We start from the raw sequence: 26,938 nt of genomic DNA, 5'->3' as shown, positions 1-26,938 counted from the left end.
CAGGGGTTTCAAGAGAAGATCATCCTGATTTTCTGTCCTCACTACTCTTTTCAGTGCTATTGTAAGCTCCTTGACTGTCTAACCAAGACATTTCCTAATCACCAGTTACATTTTGACTTTGCCTCATCTTTATTTAGTACACAATTCCATGACTGTAACATCATGAAATCAATTCCTAGAAGTCACAAAACAAGATTTTTGACGTGAGGGGATGTCTCTTCTTGATAAGATATTGGCGTTCTCATCGCAGAGATTTCTTGAGTGAAAACAATAGGAGGATGAAGGATGGTGAGATTTTTTTTTTTCCCTAAAGAAAAATATCAATAAAACAACCCTGTTGACTCTTTGGGGTCAAGGCCAGAGAAATGGACACCTTATCCCATTCATCCTCTTCCTCTGATAAAGCCCCAACCCATACTGAAAAGTGTCCATAAAAGTCAAGAGGACTTTTTTTTTTAGTGCTTGAAAAAGAAGAGGACAAAGGAAAACTGGTATTAAGAGAATTTTCCAGTCTGTTCCTGGTGCCTGGCCCAGAAGGATGCCCCAGTTCCTGCTTCTCATTTGCCTCTTCATCACAATCATGCCTGTGTCACCAATGGGTGAGTCTGTGTCAAGTATTTGGCACAATATACTTTTTGGATTAGGAATTTGTATTATATACCTATTATTAAGAGGCTGGATTCCAGCATCTTAAATACTTTGAATAGCATAAGATATATTTTCAGAGAATTTGTTTCATATTCCACTTAGCCTCTTTTCTGGGCAAACAAAATTTCCATGGTTCTAACATATCCAACAACTTCCCGCTGGCTAAAATACATCTTGACATAGCTGTGAAAGGAATTTAACCTCTTTATTTTCTAGGCACTTTTATAGTTCCAACTTTAAGAGAAAAAAAAGACTTTTAAAGTTGAGGATAGTTTTTTCCTTAATGAACACAAGGGATTGAATGTTCTGTCCCCAATAAAAGGCACAGATCTGGCTAAATCAAACCTCTCCAGTCTTGACATCTGAAAAAAAGACTTTATACAACACAGACCAAGTAAATTATAAATTGTCTCCTTCCTTATCTTGGCACAAAACTGGTCAACTAGGCAAAGAAAAATTTCAGTTGCAGTTAATAACAAATTTTTCTTTCCTTTTTCCAATAATTTAATTGGAAGAGATGGTAAGAGGAAGTTGAGATGGAGAGAAACATTTTTCTTAGCACTTTTGAGCAGCTAAATATTTAACTGACCTACTTATTTCTTCAGGGTAACTCTGGCCTTTAAGAACACACGTTAAAAACGGGCTCAAGATCCTAAAAAGACATAAAAAACTAAATGTAATATCCTATAGTGGATGTGATCCTGGAACAAAGAAACACAAAAGATAAAAACTAAGGAAATCTGAATAAACTATGGGCTTGAGTTAATAATAATTTATCAACACTGGTTCATTGTATGATAGTACCACACTGATCTACATACTCAATAATAGGGGAAACCAGGGCCTCCCTGGTGGCACAAGGAGTTAATATGCAGCCTATGAAGCTGTCCGCAGCCACTGCAGCAGGAGTTCGATCCCTGGCCAGGGAGCTACCCACATGGCTCAGCAGACCTCTCCTGACTCGCCCGCTGCTCCCCTCAGCAGTGTATTTCAGTCAATCTGCCTGTTCTCCACTCTGTCTCTGGTGAATCCTCTCACCCCCTACACCTCTGGCCTGTACCCCAGTTCTTGTATGCATAAATAAATAAATCTTAAAAAAAATAATAGGGGAAACTGGGTTCAAGGTATATGGCAACTCTGTACTGTCTTCACAAGTGTTCTTTAAATATAAATATAAAACTGTTCAAGAAAATAGTGTTGAAAATGGCCTAAGTTGGGCCTCCCCAGTGGCGCAGCAGTTGAGCACTGGGCTGCAAAGCTGCCCGCAGCCTCTGCAGTGCCGGTTCGATCCCCGGCCACAGGTGAGGGTCCCACATGGCGCGCATACCTCTCCTGCTGTGCCTGCTGTTCTCAGCAATGTACTTAGGTCCTTCTGCCTGTTCTGCTCCCTGCTCTGGCTCTGGTGAATTCTCTCACCTCCCGCGCTTCTGACTGTACCCAGTGCTTGTATAAATAAATAAATAAATAAAATTAAAACTTTAAAAAAAAAATTGGCCTGAGTTAAGTTTAACCACCATGTATCTGCTGCCAAGACCTAAGGGTAGCTCAAGCTAGGTCCTCTTTCCCCCACCCCCCATCAATTCCCACTTCCTTTCTTCCCACTCTTCTTGCTTACTCTCCCTATAGTGCTTCCTCCATCCTCCTACACACCTTCTCCCTCCCCAGATCTTCCTCCACCCCTCCCCTTCTAGGAAGTTTTACTCAAAGCCAGAAGCCAGATAAAGGAAGAATCTGGGAACTGGGGGTTGGGCAGGGACTTGGGAGAGGAGTAGCTTGCCTGGGGAGGCTAGGGGATGTGAGAGAAAAGCAGGTGGAAGGAGGGGTGAGAAAGGAGAGGATGCAGGGAAGTGGGGTGGAAGAGAGTGGGTGAGTAAGCAAGGGGGTCTGGAGGTTAGGAGAGGGGAAGAAGGAGGAGAGCATTCAGATCCAGTCGGTGGATGCAGAGACAAGTGGGGACAATCAGCAGCAACAAGTCAACCAGCATTTGCAGGGTTGGGGACTTGGAGCTGAGGACTGTCTGCAGACCCTGGGAAGGACTGGAGGGTGATGTTACTTCTCTGCCTAACAGCCATGAGGCACCGACTCTGGATGCACGGGGGTGGGAAGCAGTAGGGTAAAGGAAAGGCTGGCATCCTAGTAAAGGCTAAGGAGTTTTCTGGAAGGCAGAGGACCCCTTCCTGGAATGTTGAAGGGAACTCACAAAACTATTTTTTTTTCACTACATACCAAATATTTATTTTTTTATATATTTTTTACATTATTGTTCATTTTTAAACAATCATTGATTCAAAAAAACAACTGTAGACCTATGTTTATTGCAGCACTATTTACAATAGGTAAAACCTAGAAAAAACTCAAATGCCCAAAAATAGATGACTGGATCAAGATGTGCCATGTATACACAATGGAATATTATTCAGCAATCAAAAAAGATAAACTCATGCCATTCGCAGCAACATGGATGGAACTAGAAGGAATTATGCTCAGTGAAATAAGCCAGAAGGAAAAAGAAAAATATTGGATGGTTTTGCTTACAGCAGGAATATAGGGGAACCAAATAAAAAAAACTGTTCTTTTTGAAACTTTCCATTTGAAGAGTGTATGTCAGCAATGTGGTGTGCAATATGCATAATGCCAGTTTAAGGGTCCCACATTGAGATTGAAAACAGGAATTAACCTCACTATTTGGATTATTAAAAGAAGTGAATTACTGCCTTTAAAGGAGGGCAGAGTGAAATATTTAATAAAATATTGAGTGGGTAACTTTTTTATTATAGCAAAGATAGTCAGCAATTATCTCTTGTTTTTATCTCCTCTACAATAGGAAAGGAAGTGAACTTTTGAGAAATAACATTTAAATTTAAGGAAAAACTTTACAAATCATAAAATAGTTATTGAGGGAAGTTTAGGAACTTCTGTAAAAGTCATTAGAAGTTGAGTACCTAACCATTCCTTATAAAAGTAGAGTCAAGGAGATAAACCAAATATTTCTATGAATTTATAATCACTTGTGAAATTGCCCTAGAAGATTTGCTTCTTAAAAAAACCACAGCTAGGAGCCAGTGAGGAAATTTTTCCCTTTTGAGTAGGGAGGGAGTCTGTATAAGGACATTTTTTTCCCCTTTGATATCAAACTATGGTTGAGAGCTCAGTGGGAATGCCTCCAGGACATTTTAAAGGAGAGGATTGCTCCTGCCCTGTGCAACTTTGCAAATGCATAATTTCCAGAAAAAGCAATATCATACTTATTTCCTATCCCAAACTATCATATTCTTCTTGATATCATTAGCACTAGACTACACCCTCCTCTACATGTGACTGAAGTTTAGAGTAAACTTGAGTTTGAAATATAGATTAGAAAAATCCAAAATATTTTCTAGACAATTTAGATTTTATGATGGTGGACCATCTATATTTAATTATTATTCAGTATTCTGTCCACCAAATATATCTGCCTTAAAGTGAATTCCCCATTTACATTGTCCATTAAATCAGCCTCACATGCATTAAGAAAAATAGTTCTCTCTGATCAGTACTGTTGCCTAGAGTTTTTTAGTTTTGTAGATTCTTTGCCTATATTAATTCAATGTTTCCCTGGAATTGAGGAAGGCAATGAGAATATTGGGGATATGGGTGTCTTTAGTCATTAAAATGTTTTGATGAGTTATCTGCCCATACAATTTAAGTACTAAAAACATATGCTTGAGGAATTTTGCTCTATTATAACTAGAGATGCCCTGGCTAATCATGAATATACAAAGTTAATGATATTTTCAGTTAGCTGATGGAATATATACTAAAATTCACCGTGAGAATCTTTGGTAACTACTTGCCAGTGTACTGTGGATTTCAAATCACCTGACGTATCTTGAGTCTTTTTCCTTTTCCATGAAATGAGCTTTATGCATTCATTATCAAGTCAAACATCCCGCGAGTGCAAAATTCCCCTATAATTTTGCTTGCGAATGATTGTCCAAATTCTTCTAGAAAATGTTCAGGGTTGGGAAGCTTACCACACTGTGATAAGCATCTCCATTACAGGTTAGCTGAGTTCAGATGTGCTTCCCCTTAAAATTTGTTCTTGTACCTATAGCAGAATACTTAGTTCCTCTTCCACAAACCTGTTCCAGATTTTTAAAAACTGATGTATGTATACTTCAACCTTCTTTTCTCCAAATTATAGTTCGTAGCTTCTTCCTCAGTAAAAAAATCTCAGGCTCCCTTCTAAGTCCTGTCAATTTCTTCGTAAAACCAAGTTTATCAATTAATTTTGCCAAATATAACCTCCATGGTGAAACAATACTCAAAGTATTATCTGACAAGTGCATTGTTCAATGAGACTATAATGCTAACCTCCCTAAATAACCTATCAAACTGAGTACTTATCAATTGATCATTCTGGATAAAAGGTTCAGTCTAATGCTCACACTAAGCCTTGAGTAGATTTGAAAAGTTATTTAAGACTATTTGAGGAATCTTAAAAAGCTACTTTTTGGAACTTCAGATCATTTCTTCCTTTAAATGCAAAAAAAAAAAAAATGCATGACCAGGTAGTTTGATTCAGGCTGTTGCCACTGTGACCTAAAACATCCCAAGGTACCTCTGAGATGTCTTTTTTGTTCCAGCTCTAGATCCTTGTTCTGCTTACATCAGCCTGAATGAGCCCTGGAGGAACACTGACCACCAATTAGATGAGTCTAACAGTCCACCTCTGTGTGACAACCATGTGGATGGGGAGTGGTACCGCTTCACAGGCATGGCAGGGGATGCCATGCCCACCTTCTGCATACCTGAAAACCACTGTGGAACCCACGCACCTGTCTGGCTCAATGGCAGCCATCCTCTAGAAGGTGATGGCATTGTGCAACGCCAGGCCTGTGCAAGCTTCAACGGGAACTGTTGCCTCTGGAACACCACAGTGGAAGTCAAAGCTTGCCCTGGAGGCTACTATGTATATCGTCTGACCAAGCCCAGTGTCTGCTTTCATGTCTACTGTGGTCGTGAGTACCTTCCGTCTGCTCTCTTTTCTCCCTACCACAAGGCTTCAAATGGAGTCAAAGAGAAAAGGGTTGTATGAAATTCAGTTAGTGTGATAGTGGTGGCTCAGAATCTGAATACCATTGACTTAGGGCCATTTATACCTGCAGATTGTGATTTCTGAGACCTGTACTTAGATTTCTGAAAAATTCCTAAATTAATAGAAAGCACAAAGAGTTATAACTTTGATCAGATCTATTTTATTTTGTCATCATTCCACTCTAACGAAAGATTAGAAAATGCAATGTTGAATCACGAATCTCCACCATATTTTCAGTCTTGGAGAACCACTTTTTAAGATATATAAGACAACCTGATGGTAACATTGTATCCACAGATTTTTTAAAATTACATATAATGGGAAGAAGTTACTTGAGATCAGTAATACTTAAATGAATTTCTGTGTTATTAATCCTATCAAAATCTGAATACATTTTAAAAATAAAATACTTAGAAGAGTAGAACATAATGCATATTTAGTCTAAAGTTGATGTCTAGTGACATTTTAGATTTGCAGAAATGCTATGACCACCCAAGGATCTGTGGAGCTGGAGTTGGTAATCATTGATGTAAATGAAAGCTGTTCCTGGACAGACTCTCTCACTCCTGGATTATGTAAACCCTGAACAATGAGAACCCCCTTGATGTTAGGTAGGAACTTAAACTCCATGATTGAACTCATGAGTGAGAATGTACTCTGTTCCCTGCCTTTCATAAAAGGTCACCTTTATCCTTCCATAGATTTTTATGACATCTGCGACGAGGACTGCCATGGTAGCTGCTTGGGTACCAGTGAGTGCACCTGCTCTCCAGGAACTGTGCTAGGCCCTGACAGGCAGACATGCCTTGGTAAGAGATTAATCTTCAAGTACAGATGGTACTACAAGGGTTAAGGGACAAATCTAAAACTCTTCCTGACTCAGAGCTCCATCATTTTTCCAGTTTGTGTCTTTGAGCACTTGGAATGGTGTTTGTCTTTTCAGTTCACAACTAAAGCATCAAACCAAATTTATGTCATGTTTTGGCTAGTCTAGAATTGTGCTGTCCGATATAATAGCCATGCATGGTTATAGAAGATTGAAATGTAACTAGAGTAGGGCCTCCCCGGTGGCGCAGTGGTTGAGCGCTGGGTTGCGAAGCTGCCGGCAACCTCTGCAGCGCCGGTTCGATCCCCGGCTGCTCCCCGGCCACCTGAGGAGGGTCCCACGTGGTGCGCAGACCTCTCCTGCCCGCTGCTCCCCTCAGCAGTGTGCTTCGGTCTTTCTGCCTGCTCTGCTCCCCACTCTGGCTCTGGCTCTGGTGAATTCTCTCACCCTCCCGCGCTTCTGACTGTACCCAGTGCATGTATAAACAAAACAAACAAACAAATAAATAAATAAAACATGCCTCTAAAAAAAAAAAAAGAAATGTAACTAGAGTAACTGAAAACTCAATTTTCATTTTACTGAATAATAAAAAATTGATGCTTGCTTCAGTCACTGGAAAACTAAAAATGTTTGAGACAACTTGAGTAAGCAAAAGTAAATTTTATGACTCTGGTATATGATCTATATACAGATCATATAAAAATTTAGCTTTCAAAGTGAGACATGCTACAAATACTTGAAGACAAGTAAAAAAAGTATTTTAAAAATCTCAATAATTTCAATATTAATTATATATTGAAATAAAATATTTTGGCATATTGGATTAAATGAAATAAATATTTTAAATTAATTTTAATTTTAGTAAGTTTCTCATTCTTTTAATATTTTTTAAGATTTTGGTTTAACACATTTTTAATATGATTACTAGAAAATTTAAACATTTATTTGTGGCCTGCTTTGTATTTATTTATATTGGATAGGTTTGGTCCAGAATTAGCTCAGGATATATACTTCTCCAGCTTCACAAATATAATTTTGGTTTCTCAGTAGCGAGAAAGGGAAGTCAGATTATTTGTAGAAAATCCAGAGTTGTCTACTTAAATGCACGTTTTGTTGTCTATAACTGAAAGAAAATAGATTTGAAAAACCTAAGATTGAAGATCTTTTCTCTCTCCTTTGATAATATGATGCTTTTGGTATTCAGGCTCAAATAGATTTTAAACAAATCTAGACAGGGAATGACTGCCCCCATGCCTGCTGCCGCAAGAACAGTAATAAGGTCAGAATGGGACAATGGCTTAGGGTAAAAGGGATATAAACAGCTTATTTTAGAAAAGCTTTATGTTCTTTAGTCTCCTTAATGAACCCCACTGAGTGTCTTTAGGCACTAATGAACCCCACTGAGTGTCTTTACACCCTCCCCTAAGTGCTATTAGGGCTCTGACATCATCAATCTTGATTGTGTGATTTAATGCTGAAAGGTTTAGAGCATGGGAGACTATGGTTCCTATCATCTCCCCCACATTTCTCACCTACACACATACACATGAGTCTGTTGGAAAAATATTTTACTTCATTTTAAGGTACGATATGTTCAGTCATTTCTTTGTTTTTGTTTTACTATAACTTCTGAAAGGCAGTTGGTTTACAACCGTAAGTGGAAAGTATATTTTTCCTATAATAATAGGAAGTTATGTAAACAGTTATAGGCTCAACACTATCATTCAAAAATCTCTGCAATTTTATTTTTTTTTTAAAGATTTATTTTTATTTATTTATTTGTTTGTTTGTTTATACAAGCACTGGGTACAGTCAGAAGCATGGGAGGGTGAGAGAATTCACCAGAGCCAGAGTGGGGAGCAGAGTAGGCAGAAGGACTGAAGCACACTGCTGAGGGGAGCAGCGGGCGGCAGGAGAGGTCTACGCACCATGTGGGACCCTCCTCTGGTGGCCGGGGAGCAGCCGGGGATCGAACCGGTGCTGCAGAGGCTGCGGGCAGCTTCACAACCCAGCACTCAACCGCTGCACCACCGGGGAGGCCCAATCTCTGCAACTTTAAAAGAAGGCTCTCAATAATGCAGGTATGCTTATTTTCAATAAATCTATAATGAAAAGATAAAAATAATAATATAACTTCTGAAAAGGTAATGTAGTATGTGGTTCCCAAATTAAACAGTGTGAAAGGTATACAGTGAGATGTTTAACTCACTTTCCCCCATTTGTTCCTGCTTTTCTAACCCCATCTCAAGCAAACTCTTGTGTTATTTTCTTATGTATGCTTCCAGGGTTTCTTTAGGCAGACATAAAAATTCAAATATGTATGTGTATTTACGGCCCCCTTTTTTCACACCAAATGTCACATATGGTACACACCATGTACATCTCTTGCTTAAAGATTTATCTTGGACATCTTTATTAATACATAGGGAATAGTTCCCCCATTCCTACCTAGGGTGTGTATTGGTTACACAGAGATCATTAATTTCCTGAAATTAGAGACAATGTGTTTATGTACATGTGCCAATTTTCATTTAGCTTTCACTTTAAAAGTGACATGAATTTAATTATTTAAAATTTAATTTTAATTATTTTAAATTACGTAATTTTTTTTCTTGCAAAGAGAAGCATATAGGAAAATAATATAACTGACACATATGTACCCAGATTTAACTACAGTTCAATTTTTCTTCACTTTTTTAGAATAAAACTTTGAAGATACAAGTAAAACTACCTCATTCCATCTCACTTCCCTTGCTTACTCTCTCGGGGTGATCACTGCTTTAAAGTTAGTGTGTATTCTTCTGATCCCTGCTTTTATTATTTATGTATGTACCATAACAATATATAGATTTTGTGTGTTCTTAAAATTAACATGAAAATAACATATGACCCCAAATGTGGTATTTTCTCTAGAGTATATCCTTAAAAGTGGAATTGCTGAGGCATCGATTATCTAGGTTAGGCTGTAAAAGAACAATAAACCCAAAATAACAATGACTTAAGTAGTATTTAAAAAAAAAAAATGATGACAAGGTAAGCAGTTCAGGCTTGGAAAGGGTCTGGACACAGGCTGTGTTGTGGCCACTTCCAGGAAGGCGGCTAGTGTCTGACCATCTGCTTTCCAGGCAATGCAGTGAAGGCAGGGGAGCAAGAGGCCCTGATAGATTCAAATCTTCCTTGCTACATTTTTCATTTATACAATCTTATATGTCTTTTCTTGTTTTCAGTTCTGTGTTGTCTTTTTACACACTTCTGTCATTTTGGTTACTATCCTTAAACTTTTTAAAAATCTTTGATTGTGGCTTTTTCTGGATTGTTCCATTATTTTCAATTCAAAGCCTCCTGTTTGTTATCTCGCAGCTCTTTCTCTCATAGTGGATTATTTCTTCATGTGTAGTATTTAATTGCAAACATCTGTAGTACTTGTTTCCTGTGGGATTCCACTCTTATCACTTGTTTGTGGATGTTTTACTACAGAGCTGTTTCTCAAATGCTTGGAACAGGCACACAGACGGTTCACCAGTTCATGCCAAATTTTCAGCTACAAGATCCTCACACTGTATGAAAAGTATAAGTTCAAATTTCAGCCATAGCAGGGAGCAACTTAGGGCTTCTACATTTATGAAAGCTTTTCTCTCTCCTAGAACCTCAGGCAGAGAGCTTCTCTGGTCATTCTGCTGCTTCTCTGGGCCTTGGAGCAAAGATCTTCTACTCCCCATTTCATTGTGGTGACATCTTTTCTGAGGTCCTGGATTTAAGCAGATTTCTCTTTTAGTTCATCTCTTCTAGACCCAAGACCATGCTTCCTGTCATTTTTTGGAAGTTTAAACCCTGATCCCTGGCATATATCCTGTATCCAAGGACATGACAAATTTAGTTACTAAGTTTTCCCCTTTTTTTGGAAACTGTGCAATTTTTTTAATAGCAAGGGTCTATTATCTTTCATCAGAGTCTTGAAAAGGTTAACAATTATTGCTTAAGTGCAGTGTGTGAATATTCTAATATTTCAAATAGATTTTGATGGCAATTATTCATGTTATAACAAAAAATTGCCTCACAAATTTTCATCAGGTATTTCCTTCTACAATGTAAGTTCTTTTAATGCATTTAAACTACAGTTGATTTATGAGCTTGTATTTAGTTAGCAAATCTTTAGGAACTTAACTGGAGAAAGTGAGATTCACCAAAGTAAACAAATAGGTGAACAAACCCAGTTAACAAAAAAAATGCATTTCAATCAAAATCAACAAGCACAACATAGGGGAACCAATTAAGACATCAGTATAAAAAAAAATAACAGTACAAAACACAACAAAGCAAAAACAGACAATTATAAATCAGAGACATACGGCAGAGAAGAAGGAGGGAGAAGGATCAGAGGGAGGGAGGGAGGAGCACAGGGGACTGTGGTGATGGTGCACGGGTGCCTTGGGGAAGGAAATTCTATGGGGACTCAACCTGAGGGAGTGGGGGGGAAGCAAATGTTGTTTAAAAATTAAAAAATAATAAAAAAATTTAAAAAATTAAAATTAAAAAATAAAAAAAAGACTTTCAATCTAAAAAAAAAAAATCAACAGTCAACTATAAACCAGAGACACACTTGGGGGAGTGGTGGGAGTAGGATCAAAACAATGGGGATGGGAGTTGTATGGGGACTATAACCAAGATGAAAATGCATACATTGTGCAAAAATGACAAATTATGTAAAAAGTGTATAAAATAAAAAAGACATTAAAAAATCTAACATTTCTTAAGACATTTTATCTTAAAAATATTTATGCTTTTTAAATAAATCTTTAAAAATAAATAAATAAATAAAACTGCATTTCCTCATAGCTTTGCCCTTTAAAAGGACTAGCAAGCAATTAGGTGCCGTCCACTCCAGCAGGGGGCAGATGGACAAATAACTTGGTTGAGGAGAGCAGGTTGATAGAAATAATTTTACTAGATAGAAAGGAGGGTATTGGATTGTGGAAAGTGTCTCAACAAGCTCTGAAGATTCTGATAAGGGGCTGGGGAAAAATATTGTGCTGTCAGTAGTAAGTAAGTAATATGGTTTCTCTTCTACAGATGAAAATGAATGTGAGCAAAACAATGGCGGCTGCAGTGAGATCTGTGTAAACCTCAAAAATTCACATCGCTGTGAGTGTGGGGTTGGCCGTGTGCTAAGAAGTGATGGCAAGACTTGTGAAGGTGAGAAGGAATAAAAAGGGATTCACATCAGAGCTGAGCTGAGCCTCTGGCTTATTCTTTAACATTCATGAAACTGCCCAACATTAAAAGAGACTAACAAGTTAGTTGTGTGAAGAAATTATAAAAGGGATTCATCATCATTGAGGAGACACATGTTGCAAATGGAATTCAATATTGACTTTTTTCTCTAAGATTTAAGGGAGGGAGCTGTTTTGGATTTTACAAGAAGCAATAAGTCACATTTTAATTTGGGAAATAAAATATTCTGTGTTCTTAAACTTTAATGTGCCCATGAATAATCTGGGAACCTGTTAAAATGAAGGTTCTGATTCAGTAGGTCTGGGGTCAGGCCAAGCTCTGCATTTCTAAATAACATCTTGGTGATTCTGTGCTTCAGAACCCAGGAGCACAGCAGAGTAGCAAGTTAAGAGAGGTCCAAAGCATATAGCATACACCATCAGCCGCAGTGTTTTGCAAACTTCCTGGCTGAGGAGAATCACCTGGGTGTTTTTATAGAGGGCCCTTCCCAGGCCTCTCTCTTTTAGACTAGTTTAATGGAGTGGGATCAGCCCTAGAGTCTGTGTTTTTACTAAGCACTGTAGATGAGTCTTACCATCTTGGAAGTCTCTGAAACTGGTTTTCATGAAGTTAGTTTTCACAGTATGCCTTGCATTTGTTGGAGATTAATACATTGTTTGGAGATAAAGAAAATGACCTGTTTTTAATAGCAGAAATGCTGTTTACATTTTAGATGATTTAAATAATAAAATGAAGTTAATGCATGTCAAATAATTAAAATGGAAATTGTCTACTATTATATGAGACTTAGATAATGTTTCTTCTCTAAGGTACATTTGCATTTGCAAATTAAAAAATCATTGGAGATTATGTGCAGAGAAATGACATTACTATTTGTAGAGGTCATATGATTTGCCTCCCAGGATAATCAAATATGTGGCATATTAGACCTATAATACTTACAAGAGTTTATTTTAGGGCCTCCCTGGTGGCCTAGGGGTTAAGTCTCAGCGCTATCACCACATGGCCTGAGTTCAATCCCCAGCCAAGGAGCTAACCCACATATGGCGCAGCAGACCTCTCCTGTGTCACATGCTGCACCCCTCAGCAGTGTATTTCAGTAGATCTGCCTGTTCTGCTCCCTACTGCTTCTGGTGAATCCTCTCACCACCACTCACCCCTCCCCTCACCCCACTCCCTGTAATGCCAGGAAGGCACAGAGCAGGTTCTCTATGATCCAGGCAGATGGTAAAGGAGAGTCCTGGAGTCCTCAGTGGTTTTCACTGAGCATTTTACACCACTTACAGTGCCGGCCTCCCAGCCCTGGCCAGTTTTCACTCTTTTTGGGTTCTCTAGCGTTTTCTCGAGGGCTCTTCTCTGCTGCTACTGCCATTGCTGGTACTGTTTCTACTCCTGCTGGTTCTGCTGCTCTCCTGGCATCCCCGTGACAGCACCCTTATAGGCCCAGCCTTCTTATCCCAGGTGTGCCCACCTGTGCATGCCCACACCCTACTTCAGGTGCCCACCATCAGGCACGCATATAGGACCTCAGAGGCCCATTATCAATGCTAATGGCGGGAGAGCGGAAAATCCCGATAAATTTCATGTACCCTATACCCCGCCCTCTCCCGCCCCTCAGGTCTGGCCTACATTCCAGTTCTTCTACAAAAAAGAGTTCACTTTATTCTAGTTATGGTCAAAATAATAAAATACCACCACAAAAGGCAAAATTATGGTTAGTGCTCACAATTCATTTCATGCAACAAAGTTTGCATTATTAACCTTGTAACTATAAACCAGAATATTAAACTACTGTCCCTTATGAAAAGACTAAATGAACTTTAAATTTTATTGAATACCGGTAATGTCCTGAATCCTCCTTAAATCTTAATTATTTTATACAATTAAGGTTGCCTATTTAAATATTAATGAAATAATCCATGAGGAACATTTGTAATTATTCATGAGAATTTTATTGAAAATATTATAGTTAATACTCATATAATTTTAAAACCTAATAATCATAACTGAAAAATATTTTAGCAGAAGACAAAACTGATATATGAATTATATTTTAGGATTAAAATTTATGTTTATAACCCTAAATTTTATTGATTTGATATATTGGCCCAAATATATTTGTTTCTTAAGCTAGTCTATCACAGAATTATATTTTCTTTTTTAAAATAAGAGTCCTTTTAATTTAATTTTTATTGTTTTGTTTTATTATGAAAGTATTATGTTCATAAAAGAAAATGCAGAGAATGAAAGGAAAAGGATTTAAATGATCTACTGTCTTACTGGTCATATATATTCATTCATTCTAAACATTTTGGTATATATTCCTAAGAGACTTAAATCCTATAAGCTAACTGTTTTATATAGTATTTTAGCTATTCCAAAAAATCCATGGGAGTATTTTTATTCTAATTGTACAAATCTTAAAAAGTGGTAGCGTAACCTCTCAAATTTTGCAAAGAATAACTCATTGCAAATTTATGCATTTTACAAAAATGAATTCAACCCAAGTTAATTTATTGACATTCCAAAGAACAAATTTTTTTACTGAGTATTACAGCTTTAAGTGGAAATCAGATTATATCATTCCTTTAACATCTCATATGATTTAAAAGCATTCCTTTTCATTATCTTACCCTTAGAACAGGCATCAGCAAACTTTTTCTGTGTAGGCAAAATAATAAATATTTTAGGTTTTGCGGGCCACACATAATGGGTTGAAATTACTCAGCTCTGGCCTCCCCGGTGGCGCAGCGGTTGAGCGCTGGGTTGCAAAGCTGCCCGCAGCCTCTGTAGCGCCAGTTCTATCCCCGGCTGCTCCCCGGCCACCAGAGGAGGGTCCCACATGGCGCACAGAACTCTCCTGTAGCCCACTGCTCCCCTCGCAGTGTACTTCAGTCCTTCTGCCTGCTCTGCTCCCTGCTCTGGCTCTGGTGAATTCTCTCACCCTCCCACGCTTCTAACTGTGCCCAGTACTTGTATAAATAAATAAATAAATAAATAATAAATCTTAAAAATAAAATAAAATACAATAGCTTTAAAAAAAAAAAAGAAATTACTCAGCTCTGCCCTTGTATTGAGAATGCAGCCTTATACAATAAGTGAATGAATGAGCATGGTTCCCAATAAAACTTTATTTACAACAACAATTTAACAGCACACCAGAATTTGATGACCCCTGACCTACAAAATAATGTACAGAGCCCACAAACGTCATTAGCTTCCTCTGTTAACTATGAAATCATAGGGTTATTCAGTTTTCAATTGAAAATTTTTCCTGTTGTCCATTTGATTGTTATTTGAAAATGCACAACTTTAAAAAAGGAAACTTAAAAACAGCCTCATTTGAGGAATGTCACAAAAGTTCAGTTGAGTAGACTGTTAGTTTGTTATCCCAGACTTCATTTTTATTGTGTGCTGTCAGCTCAAAATACATACCCCCAGTGCTCCTGTTCCTAGAAATTTGGGAGGAGAGTTGGGTGATCTAACAACTAAAAAATAACTAAGATCCATTTGACTGATGAATCCAGTTGAATTTATACTTTTGGGTCTTCCTCCTAAAACCCATAACTTTGGTCTAACCATGAGAAAAACACTAAACAAATCCAGATTAAAGAACATTCTACCAAATGCTCGACCAGCTTAAGTGGTTAGAGCTGCGGATTTTGTAAAATATTTCTTTGTAACATTTAATTAACATTTTTGTGTGTGGGTTCCCTGCATGTCTCAGTGACTGTTTTGGGCCCAGTAGTACTGTGATGAGTCAAGTATAATCCATGATGCAAAGCTCACACCAAGGACCAGAATTCTTGGGGAAGAGGATTATAAAATCATTATCCCCCCCCCTTTTTTTTATTGCAGACATTGAAGGATGTCACAATAACAATGGTGGCTGTAGCCATTCTTGCCTCGCATCTGAGAAGAGTTATCAGTGTGAATGTCCCCGGGGCTTGGTGCTGTCAGAGGATAACCATACTTGCCAAGGTAGTACCTGAACAGGCTGTGCTCTGATTTATACTTCCTCCATGCTTGAATCTCTCTGCCATCCTTACCCAAGATTATCTCTTAGAACACCTGTTCTCTGGGCAGTGTGCATCCCTACATCTCTACTCTGGAATCATTTAAAGAACATTTTTGAGAAAAGATTACCAAAAAGCTAATTTTCTTTTGCTTTAAAAAAAGTGTGGTATAAATAAAATGATGAATTTATCATCTTAACCATTTTAAGTGGTTTGTATTCTTGATACTAATACTTGATACCGCTTGAATACATTCAAATTGGTGTATAACAGATCTCCAGAACTTTTTCATCTTGTAAAACCCAAACTTTGTAGACATTAAAAACAATTCCCCATGCTCCCGTACCCCTGCCTTGGCAACCGCCAGTCTACTTTCTATTTCTATAAAATTGACTAGATAACCTTGTAACATTTATCTTTTTGTGATTGACTGATTTCGCTTAGTAATATCCATAAGATTTATCCATGATGTACCATCTGTCAGAATCTCTTTTCCTTAACAGTCCACTGTATGTATATACCACATTTTGTTTATCAGTTTACCTTTTGAGGGTTGCTTTTTCCTCTTGACTATTATGAGCAATGCTGCTAGTAATGTGGGTGTTTAAATATCTCTTTGTGACATTACTTTTAATCCTTTTGGATATATGTACACAGAAATGGGATTGCTGGATCAGATGGTTTCCTTTGCATTGTCTTTTTGCTTTTTCCTCTGATTTCTATTATTAGTTATATAACTAATATCAGTGTAGAGGCCTAAGATATTGGTATAGTCCTTTTCTTTTTTAACAGATAGTTAGAATATAAAATTAAGTTGAAAGATTTAGGGAACTGATTTTTCTCCCTATATTCACAATATGAGCATCAACAAAACTTGGAGAACTATTTTCAAAAAAATCTAAATTATTTAAATCTAGACCATTATTTTATTCATCCTACAAATATTTAATGAACTTCTATCTCTGATTTTTTAATACCATTGTTATATGTCCTTACATATTTATATTGTCCTCACATATTTATGACTGTAATCCTCACATATTTATGACTGTAATCTTAAGTATTTATTTTAGAGTATTATACAGTCTGGAGAAGTATCCATGCAAACACTAAGGAAAAGCTATCTTTCTTACATTAAGTTAAAGTAGGGCCTCCCCGGTGGCGCAGCGGTTGAGCGCTGGGTTGCGAAGCTGCCCGCGGCCTCGGCGGCGCCGGTTCGATCCCCAGCTGCTCCCCGGCCACCAGCGAGGGTCCCACATGGCGCGCAGACCTCTCCTGCCGCCCGCTGCTCCCCTCAGCAGTGTGCTTCGGTCCTTCTGCCTGCTCTGCTTCCCGCTCTGGCTCTGGTGAATTCTCTCACCCTCCCGCGCTTCTGACTGTACCCAGTGCATGTATAAACAAAACAAATAAATAAATAAATAAAAAAAAAAAAACATGCCTCTATAAAAAAAAAAAAAAAAAAAAGTTAAAGTAGAATTTATTATCAGCATTTATGGTTTACTGGGCAATGCAAGGACAATTTAGAATTCTTCCTCAAGTGCACTACCACTGTTCTTATTATCTTTTTTATGGGACAGTAATTAACAGTAAAGCAAAAGCAGTAGCATTATATAATTTAAGCCTATATCAAAGCAATGTTTTTTCTGTATTGCCAATAAATTATGTTTGTTCTAAAAGTTAATCCTTTAGCTATTTCAGTTCATGGAGTTATGTTAGATACTTTGAAATAAATGCTTGCTGAATTGAAACTTAAACACATATTTCCTGACTTGGAGAGCAATATATTTGAGGAGCATTATTTGACCACAACCTTGCGAGTTGTAAGTCCTAGTTTTATTCACCAATTTGTTTTGAGTCTCATAGATTTCCTTGAGGATAGTACTAAAAGCTCACATTGTGGGAGGGGGAAATCTTTTCTCCTGGAAGCCTTCTTACCCTTCTCCCAATTCTGGTTGCCCAGTTCTAACAATAGCCCCTTTGTACCACAGTCCCTGTCTTGTGCAAGTCGGACACCATTGAAGTGAGCATTCCCAAGGACCTGGTCGGTGGTCTGGAGCTCTTCCTGACCAATACCTCCTGCCGAGGAATATCCAATGGCACACATGTCAACATCCTCTTCTCTCTCAAGACCTGTGGCACAGTGGTTGATGTAGGTTCCCCTGGAGGACATTTGGGGAAATGACAAAAAGCCAGTTATTTGGGCTGTAGTTGCAGAGGTATGAGGTGTGGCTTGTGTCACAGAAGACACAAAGAAGAGTGGAACTGAAAAAATTGCATGTCATTCAATTAACAAACATGGTATTGAGCATCTGCCATGATGCTGGCACTGTGAGGATAAGGAGTTAACAAGAATGCTGCAATTTCTGTATTTAAACATTCCCATTCTGCCAATATATGCAGACATATTCCTGAGTGCAACAGCACCAGTGGTAGTGGGAGGCTGACTGCATTTCCTCTGACCAATTCTTTTACTTGAAGAAAGCAACTGATAAAAGATGATGGTTCATTTATGAGGTAGCAAATGACTTCAAGTATTGAACCTGATGGAGGTAAAATGTTCATATATATTTTTTTTTGACAGTTGTAAAAGCATCCTAGTTTCTTGTATTATCCACAGCTAGTACAGTCACACTGATACTAGGCTCTTATCATTCAGTGATAACGTTGTGGTCTTTAGTATAAAGACCAAAAAAGGTTAAATTTTACCATAAACTTATTGAAAAAATAGAATAATTAATCTCTTTGTTCCATGTTGGAACATTTGCCTTCATGTGTTTATGGGCATGTTTGATTTCCACTTAAAGAAAATACTTTCATTCAAGAATCTGTGTGCAGTCCTGTTCTGGGGAATCAGAAAGATATATGAAATAAGATCCTGACTTTTTGGAACATGCAGTAGTTTTGGCATGACAACACACATAAAATAGAAATAAGAGGTATACAGATGAGAGGTACTATAGGAGTCTAGAAAGGGACTGGATCTGTCAAGACAAGTGGGACTTGAGTTGGGTTGGAAGAATATGTGTGGTTTGTAAAGGCTGAGAAGGCATATTTTTTAATATATTTTTAAGATTTATTTATTTATTTATGCAAGCAATGGGTACAGTCAGAAGCGCGGGAGGGTGAGAGAATTCACCAGAGCCAGAGTGGTGAACAGAACAGGCAGACTGACGAAATACACTGCTGAGGGGAGCAGTGGGCGGCAGGAGAGGTCTGCGCGCCATGTGGGACACTCGCTGGTGGCTAGGGGATCGATCCAGCGCTGCAGAGGCTGCGGGCAGCTTCGCAGCCCAGAGCTCAACCACTGTGCCACCAGGGGAGGCCCAACAAGGCATTTTAGACAGAAATAAGTGAGCAAGGCTCAGAGATTGGCAATACTTAACATTTTTTTCTGAGGTAAAATGGGCAGTGCAGCCTCACTGGTAAGGAATTTATTTTGGAAAAGGAAACAGGAAAAGTATGTGGGGGTAGACTGTGCTTCTAAAGATCTGCCTTGTATTCTAGGGGAAGTCCTTTGGACTTCATCCCATAGAGATGGGGTTAAGCAGACATAGTTGCTGTGAAACCAGAAGTATACCGATAAATAGAAAAAGAGAGGACCAGTTTACAGGAGATCAGTGCAGAGAAACCTGTGATCATTTGCTTAAACAAATATTTATTGAATTCAACTGAAAGAAAATTAAACCTGGGGGGATACATGGGAAATTTGAGGAGGTGGCCCCACCTCAGGCAAGTTTTTATTGTATGTGTAGATAATCAAGTGGAAATGCCCCATGGTGAGTTGGTGTTTCTGATAGTCAAAGAAAGCAAGTTAGGCTGGAGATAAAAAACTGAAAGTCATCGGCATTAAGTGTTGTAGCTGAAGTCTGCATGTGGATGAGTTCAGCACAAGGTCATGCTGCAGCAGGATCACCCAGTCTAGAATTCCAGAAAAAGACAAACAGAAGCTCTTTTTTCTAAAACAGAGCTTTGAAGTTGCTGATTCTGCATAGCTCAGGTTTTATGAGTAATACTCCAAAGGAATGTGTGGGTTGACCATGAAACAACAGTAAAATGCTTTACTAGTAAGGGCATTTTGCTAAAAAGAGGAGAAACGATGAAAAAAGAAAATGGCCTCGGATTTAGGCAACCAAATCTCTAAGGTGTTTTGCCGTAAATAGAAATTTAGAGAATGTTAAGGTTAAGGAGGGAAGAAGGGACTATTTATATTAAATAAATATATTTATATTAAATAAATATAAAATATTTTTCCTCTCCTCACCCTGGCCTGGCTCAGGTGGTGAATGACAAGATTGTGGCTAGCAACCTTGTGACAGGTCTACCCAAGCAGACCCCAGGGAGCAGTGGGGACATCATCATCCGAACCAGCAAACTGCTGATCCCAGTGACCTGTGAGTTTCCGCGCCTGTACACCATTTCTGAAGGCTATGTTCCCAACCTTCGAAATGCCCCACTGGAAATCATGAGCCGCAGTCATGGAATCTTCCCATTTACTTTGGAGATCTTCAAGGACAATGAGTTTGAAGAACCTTACCGGGAAGCTCTGCCCACTCTCAAGCTTCGCGACTCCCTGTACTTTGGCATTGAGCCCTTGGTGCATGTGAAAGGCTTAGAAAGTCTGGTGGAAAGCTGCTTTGCCACCCCCACTTCCAAGATCGATGAGATCCTGAAGTACTACCTTATCCGGGATGGGTAACTATGCTGCTTCTACAATTTTTCATTCTTAGTTCACCTCCAGCCTTTAAGTTCACAAGCATACTCAGTCATTTCCTAAAACCCCACAGCATTCTTGCAAACTCTTAATTAGTTCAGGAATCATTTACTGACAATAACAAGGTAAAAACTGCTTAGAGAAAGGGAAATCAAAAAGACTCCAAGGGGTGGAGCTTGGATGACTGGCTACTTACCATTAATTGAGATGAAAGGACACAGGTAGAAAAGCAAACTTTGAAGTGAAAATAGTGACTATGATAATTCCAAAAAATAACACTGAATTTATTGTTAATGCCTGCAGCATACATAGGAAGAGAAGTTCAGTGGGCAGTTGGAAATGCATGTCGAGTAGACCTCTCAACAAGGTTAGGTCTAGAGATAAAGGAAAGAGAATCATCCAATTTATAGCTGAAATTAAGATGAATGAACTTGCTCTGAGAGAGGGGAGATCATGAGCGCTTGGTGAGGCTGAAAAGTGCAAGGGCATGAGGAAGTAGAAGAAGCAAATGTGGACTCCTCTCCAAGGGAGCTGGTTAGTGAAGGAGAGAGAAATACTTGGTAAATTTTAGGAGAGGAAAGATCACATGAAGTTTATTTTTCCAGGCTTGTTTTATAACAAAGGAGATTTCCATATTTCCTAAGAGTTGCTGATTAAGAACAGTAGGTGTCTCAAGGTATTATGGGAAGTCTAGCAGTTAGCACACCCATTGCTTACACCTCAGGAAAATGCAACTGACACTCCAAACTCATAGAATCTCATCAGTGTCTTCCTTTTTCTCATTGCCTGGTGGGACATAGTTCATGTAGAGAGAAATGGTCTAAGGACATCACAAGTGTGCCTTGAGTCCATGCCCTTTGCTAACTGGACTTATACAGGCTCTGAAATTTCTGCTTTGTTTTTAAAGCTCAGACTCTCAAAACAGGAATCTGTGTGTGTGTGTGTGTGTGTGTGTGTGTGTGTGTGTGTATACACCATACATACATACACACACATACTCAACCCTGCTGAAAACCTTTTAATGGCTTTTGATTTCCATGGGGTAGTAAATTTTTAACTGGTTCCTGGCCAGAGTACTTCTAGCCTCAGATTCCTGTTTTCAGAATATGACAAATTATAACCCATTTTCTGGGAAAACATGTGACCTGCAGTCTCAATAAAAATTAGGAAGTGTATTTATATATTTGTTATTCAAACCCTCATTTAATAACTATTTATATTTTGTTTTAGACAATTCCAAGCAGGTATGCTGTTTAATTTCTAGACCTTTACATATACAAAATAGCAAAAAAATAGATACTTTAAAAATGCTTAAATATCCTAGACAAGAATTCAGAAACATATCAGTCTGCTGTGTAATTCACAGGCAAATAGTCCCATCAAATACAAAATGCATAGTATATTAATGGTGCATGTGAGATAACCCCTCAAGGTAAAATCCAACTCTCAGCTTGACTCACTGTGCCTCACCCTCTGACCTCTGCCTTCTCTAATGCCTGCTCTTGCTTAAGGAAACTACGGGAAATTCCTACACTCCATTATTCCTTATTCCCTCCAGGGTCTGCACCTGTTGCTTCCTCAGCTTGAAAAAAAATTTTTTCCCTTAATTGATTCTTTTTTTTTTTTTTTTTGAGTTTCCAGCTTTCTTTATATGTCTAATGTGTGTTTTACAATATTTTCTCCCAGTCCATAGCTTGACATCATTATCTCAACAGAGCATTTTAAAAACCAAATTTTTTTTTTTGGTTTTGATGAAGTACAGTTTAGCATTTTTTTTTTATTAAATAATAAATTTTATTTTTATATTCCCCCATACAACTGCACATGCCCCATTCTGACCCCAATCCCTCCCCTCCCGGCCCCCACCCCCCAAAAAGTGTCTCTGGTTCATAGTTTTTTGCTGATTTTGATTTTCACTTTCTTATAGTTATTCTTTTTCCTGATCCCTTATTTAAGTTTTCTAGATTCCTGCTATGAGTGAGACCATCCGGTATTTTTCTTTTTCTTTTTGGCTTATTTCGCTGAGCATGATCCCTTCCAGCGCCATCCATGTTGCTGCAAATTGCATGTGTTTATCTTTTTTGAATGCTGAGTAATATTCCATGGTATATATGTACCACATCTTCTTGATCCAGTCATCTATTTTTGGGCATCTTGATTGATTCTTAATGGACCCTGAAGATTTAGCAGGTTTATTTGTTCCATAAACCCTTCCCTCATTCCTGCCAACCTGAACTAGAAACCTTCCTTTTTCTCCCTCAGTGACTAGCCTATAGTTAAGATCATAAAATATTTGTCAAATGAATTATTAAATGAGAATTTATCATAATAAGTTTGGGGCTAGTCCAGAGCCCTAAAATAAACATAGTTCAGTTTACTTATATTTATAAATTGTTTGATTATTCACTGACCTCAGCTTCAACTTAATTCAGGCTGGTTTCCTCTGATATTTAACACATCTGTTTTACCTGCTCCAGTTTTAGTTGGCACATGCTCCTAGAATACAAAACAATTTAATATAAGCCTAAGCAAAGTAGACTTAGAAATCTAATCTTCAGAAAAAGAAACTTATTGAATTTCAAAATTGAATATAGCACAAGTTTTAGATAATCAACTACTTTGGGTTCTGTTATACTACTACTTCATTGCTTCCTCTTAGCTCATAAACTTGGAGTTGACAGAACAAGCATTGTCTAATTACAGCAAACACCAAATTGAGAGTCAGAATTTCTTTTGGGTTCTAGTCTGTAATGTATTGCCCTAACAATTCCGTCTACTTCATTTTCTCTTTTAGAGAAAAATAATAGTATTTTTGGGTAAAGATATGTTGAAAATGCTTAGACACCTAGGTGGAAAGTACCATTTTAATATAGTGTTACTATTATCATAGATACTGAGCTATAAAATCTTTGCCATCATAGACCATATTAATCATCTTTATAGCCTCTGTGGTACCCAGCAGAGTACCCTATGCAGATTATATATGCAATAAATATTTATTATAGAACATAATTGGAAGATGGTATATATTAATTTTATGTCTTGAAAAAGAAAATGAGTACATAAATACAAGAAACAACAGAAACCAAATTACATGTTTGGATCCTGTTCAGAAGGAAAAGTACCAGTAGTAATGCAAGTCAGGATGCCTTTTTTAAAAATAGTTTTATTGGATTTTTCAACTTCACTGAAACAGCAATTAGCAATGAGCTAGAAAGTGATCTGTAAGTGTGAAGCAAGTATCCAGTCTCATAGACTTTTATATTTAGTTCCCCCCTTTTTCCTGGCTTTGTAGACAGGAACTATTAGGAATCCATAAAAAGGAAATTATACCCAGAAAAAAAGTGCTTTAGAATTCAGAATGGAAAAGATAATACGAGCTCAACCCTTGACCTTGAAAGAGAAAAGACTTAATCTTCACCTCAACCTGGAGAGTAAGTAACACTGTTTTTCTCCCAGCTAAACCCTGAGGTGACTCTTGGAGTTTTACTTCAAGCAATAGACCTGAGATTACAACCCCAAACCCTATCAAAATACAGTTTAGCATTAAATTTGGGAAGAGGAACTAAAATAATTGCAAAGATTTTCTCCCAAAAGAACCAGTTATTCTCTAAGAAACTTAGATCTTAACACAGCTTTTTGATGCATGAATTAGGGTTGCTCACCTTTGAATACCCTCAAAAATTAGTGTCCATTAACTAATTATAAATTTTATAGTCTTCTAAAACCAATAGTAAAGCACATTAATTCAGAATTTCATGAAATGAAATACATGAAATGCATTTCAGTAAATGAAAATACAGATCCTCTAAGAAAAGGTATCTTTGAATTACATTTTCTGTTGATAATACTTCATTACATTGATTTAGTAAGAGGTCCTTGTGCCCAGTTTTGTGGTATAGCCGTTGAAATGGGACAGACATTGTTAATGAGCAGGGCTGAGTCTGAAGATGCCTTCCCAGGAAAAGAATTACACACTCCCTTCATTCTCAGCATGCTTGAGTGCAGCCCAGCTTCCTCCACCCAGTTTGCTTCCCCTTGGACTGGATTGTTTTTCCACCTCTGTTTAAATAATCAAGTCTTATGCGCTGCCCTGTCCTACTTTCAGCTGTGTTTCAGATGACTCAGTAAAGCAGTACACGTCGCGGGATCATCTAGCAAAGCACTTCCAGGTCCCAGTCTTCAAGTTTGTGGGGAAAGACCACAAGGTGAGCAGAACACCTTTACCTTGTAACTCACCTCCACCTGAACCTTCCTTAGTGTCCCAATTTACTGACGTTATACAAACTCATAGTCAGAATCTGCATTATCTCTGAAAAATATTGTAAAACTAGTCATCTAGCAGCTTAACACTTTCAAGAATGTCACAATTAGCTGCTCCCTCCTCCAATAAAATAGCTGTTCCTGTTCAAAGAAAATACTATATGATTACAATTTAAAATCCTGTAGCAAAGTATGTTTGAAAAAGCTGGTATGGTGGCCACACAGCAAGTGATAAGGACAAAAAATTCACAGAAATGACAAATAGTGAAATGTTCAGTAAAAACAGTGCTTAAAATGCAATTAAAACAATTATAAGACATTTATGAATATTAGGTTTACAGAAGGTATAAATCATAGCTTTGCAAGTTTATAAAAGGAAATAAACAGAAATATACAGACATCTTTATGGAAAATTGCAAGAATATGAAATAATAACCATAAAATCATTTTGTTCTTTTATCTAAGAGTTTCAGTTCTGACAGCTTCTCAAAAACAAGCAACAAAAAAGAAAAACAAGATTTATTGGATGTTTTTATAGAGCATTGTTTTAGGGGGTAGAAAAGAACCCAAACAATATGTTAATTAATGCAATGTTAAGCAGTTATTAAACTAATAAACAGAAAAAAGATCTATGAAAAAATTGTAACAATTTACATGCATATTCAATATGCAACTTTTTAAAATGTATGTACAAAGAAGTTATGAGATTGTATAGAAAAGGGGCTATATATATATATATATATATACACACTATGCTAACATGGAAATATTTTTGTTTGGCACATTTATTGAAACGTTTAACAAGACGAAGTTTTAAGAGACCATCAATCTTTCCACACTGTATTGAGTGAATTCATGTCCCTTCCAGCTACATCTCAGTTCCAGGACAATTGCTAACCGTAGTGGATAATCATGATCTCCCTTCTCAGCTAAGCAGCATGTTTTAGGAAGTTACTCTGAAGAATCTTGGAGAAATAACTTGGTATTTTACACAGAAATGTGGGGGAGCCAATGTTGTTCCCAGAGCTTGATGTGAAGATGTTTCCACTATTACCTGTTGCCTTCACAAAGGTATCTCCTGTGCTTGTTCAAAGGCAGAGGTTATGGATGTAGAGTTTTTAATTTTACACCCATGGGACTCAGTGTGTTTGCCACATCATTACTAAATGTGTGATTTTAGGCAAGTTCCTTATCCTCTGTAAGGCACAATTTCCTCACCTGTAAAATGCGGATAAGAATCTTTACCTCAAAGATTGCTGTTTACATAAAATCAGATAATATATGTAAAATATTGGTATGGTATCTGGCTTTCAGTCAGGTCTCACAAGTGGCAGCTGTTAGCATTGTTTTGTTAATTTTCATTACATCTTTCCAGGAAGTGTTTTTGCACTGCCGGGTCCTTGTCTGTGGAATGCTGGATGAGCGCTCCCGCTGTGCCCAGGGCTGCCACCAGAGAATGCGTCGGGAGGCAGTAGAAGGAGAGGACACAGCTGGTGCACACAGCCAGATGCTGATAGGTGGCCCAATCAGCATCGACTGGGAAGAGTAGGACGACCCAACACCTGAGTCCTGGTTTCGTGCTGCTCACCTCTTTGGAACTTCTCCCCAAGCCCTTTGAGAACATTAGTTGATACCCTAGAACACTGAGCTTCTTTAAACCTCATACTGTGGTTCTCCATAAACTCCTAGGACTGACTCGATCAGCTTAATGGCTGAGTCAGGAAAGGTCACCTCATGGCTGACCAACCTGACCCAGGAGGGGCTTCATCCTCCTAGGTCAAAAGCTATATTCATGCAGGAAACAGCTGCCCCATTTCTCTCCTATGACAAAATATATATAGGATGCAGTAGGACCACTGAAATCAGAAATCGTGTATAATATTTCAAATTAAGAACTTAAAAAAATGAAATAGTTGTTTGAAAGTATCACTTAAATACCCAATGATTCCTTAAATATGTAAGTAATTGAAATTTCAATTCAAACACAGAATAGTTATAGGGATTTGGAAATTTATCAGTATAAGTGTGTACTAAAAAATACTGTTTGGTTTTTCTCTTTCATAGTATTACCTTTTGATGTTTTTATATTGTCTTAAGTGACATATTTTCCGTTAAATTCATTAAAATCAGTTGAAGAGTTCAATGGCTGAACTGTAGGCAAAATT

General features: G+C 37.8%; 1 protein-coding gene across 1 annotated transcript; it reads left to right on the top strand.

Moving 5' to 3' along the window:
• The first annotated feature begins 468 nt into the window (after nt 1-468).
• OIT3 (oncoprotein induced transcript 3) lies at nt 469-26,707 on the top strand. Its single transcript, XM_037496127.2, has 9 exons — nt 469-599; nt 5,274-5,648; nt 6,427-6,534; nt 11,622-11,744; nt 15,642-15,764; nt 17,788-17,948; nt 20,076-20,491; nt 24,619-24,718; nt 26,149-26,707. Exons 1-9 carry the CDS (start codon nt 539-541, stop codon nt 26,320-26,322), a joined length of 1,641 nt encoding a protein of 546 aa, XP_037352024.1. The 5' UTR covers nt 469-538; the 3' UTR covers nt 26,323-26,707.
• Nucleotides 26,708-26,938: the final 231 nt, after the last annotated feature.

This window comes from Talpa occidentalis, unplaced genomic scaffold, assembly GCF_014898055.3.
Source record: "Talpa occidentalis isolate TD23 unplaced genomic scaffold, MPIMG_talOcc4v2.1 talOcc4.8, whole genome shotgun sequence".
Taxonomy (NCBI): Eukaryota; Metazoa; Chordata; class Mammalia; order Eulipotyphla; family Talpidae; genus Talpa; species Talpa occidentalis.
This window is presented reverse-complemented; position numbering and strand designations above follow the sequence as displayed.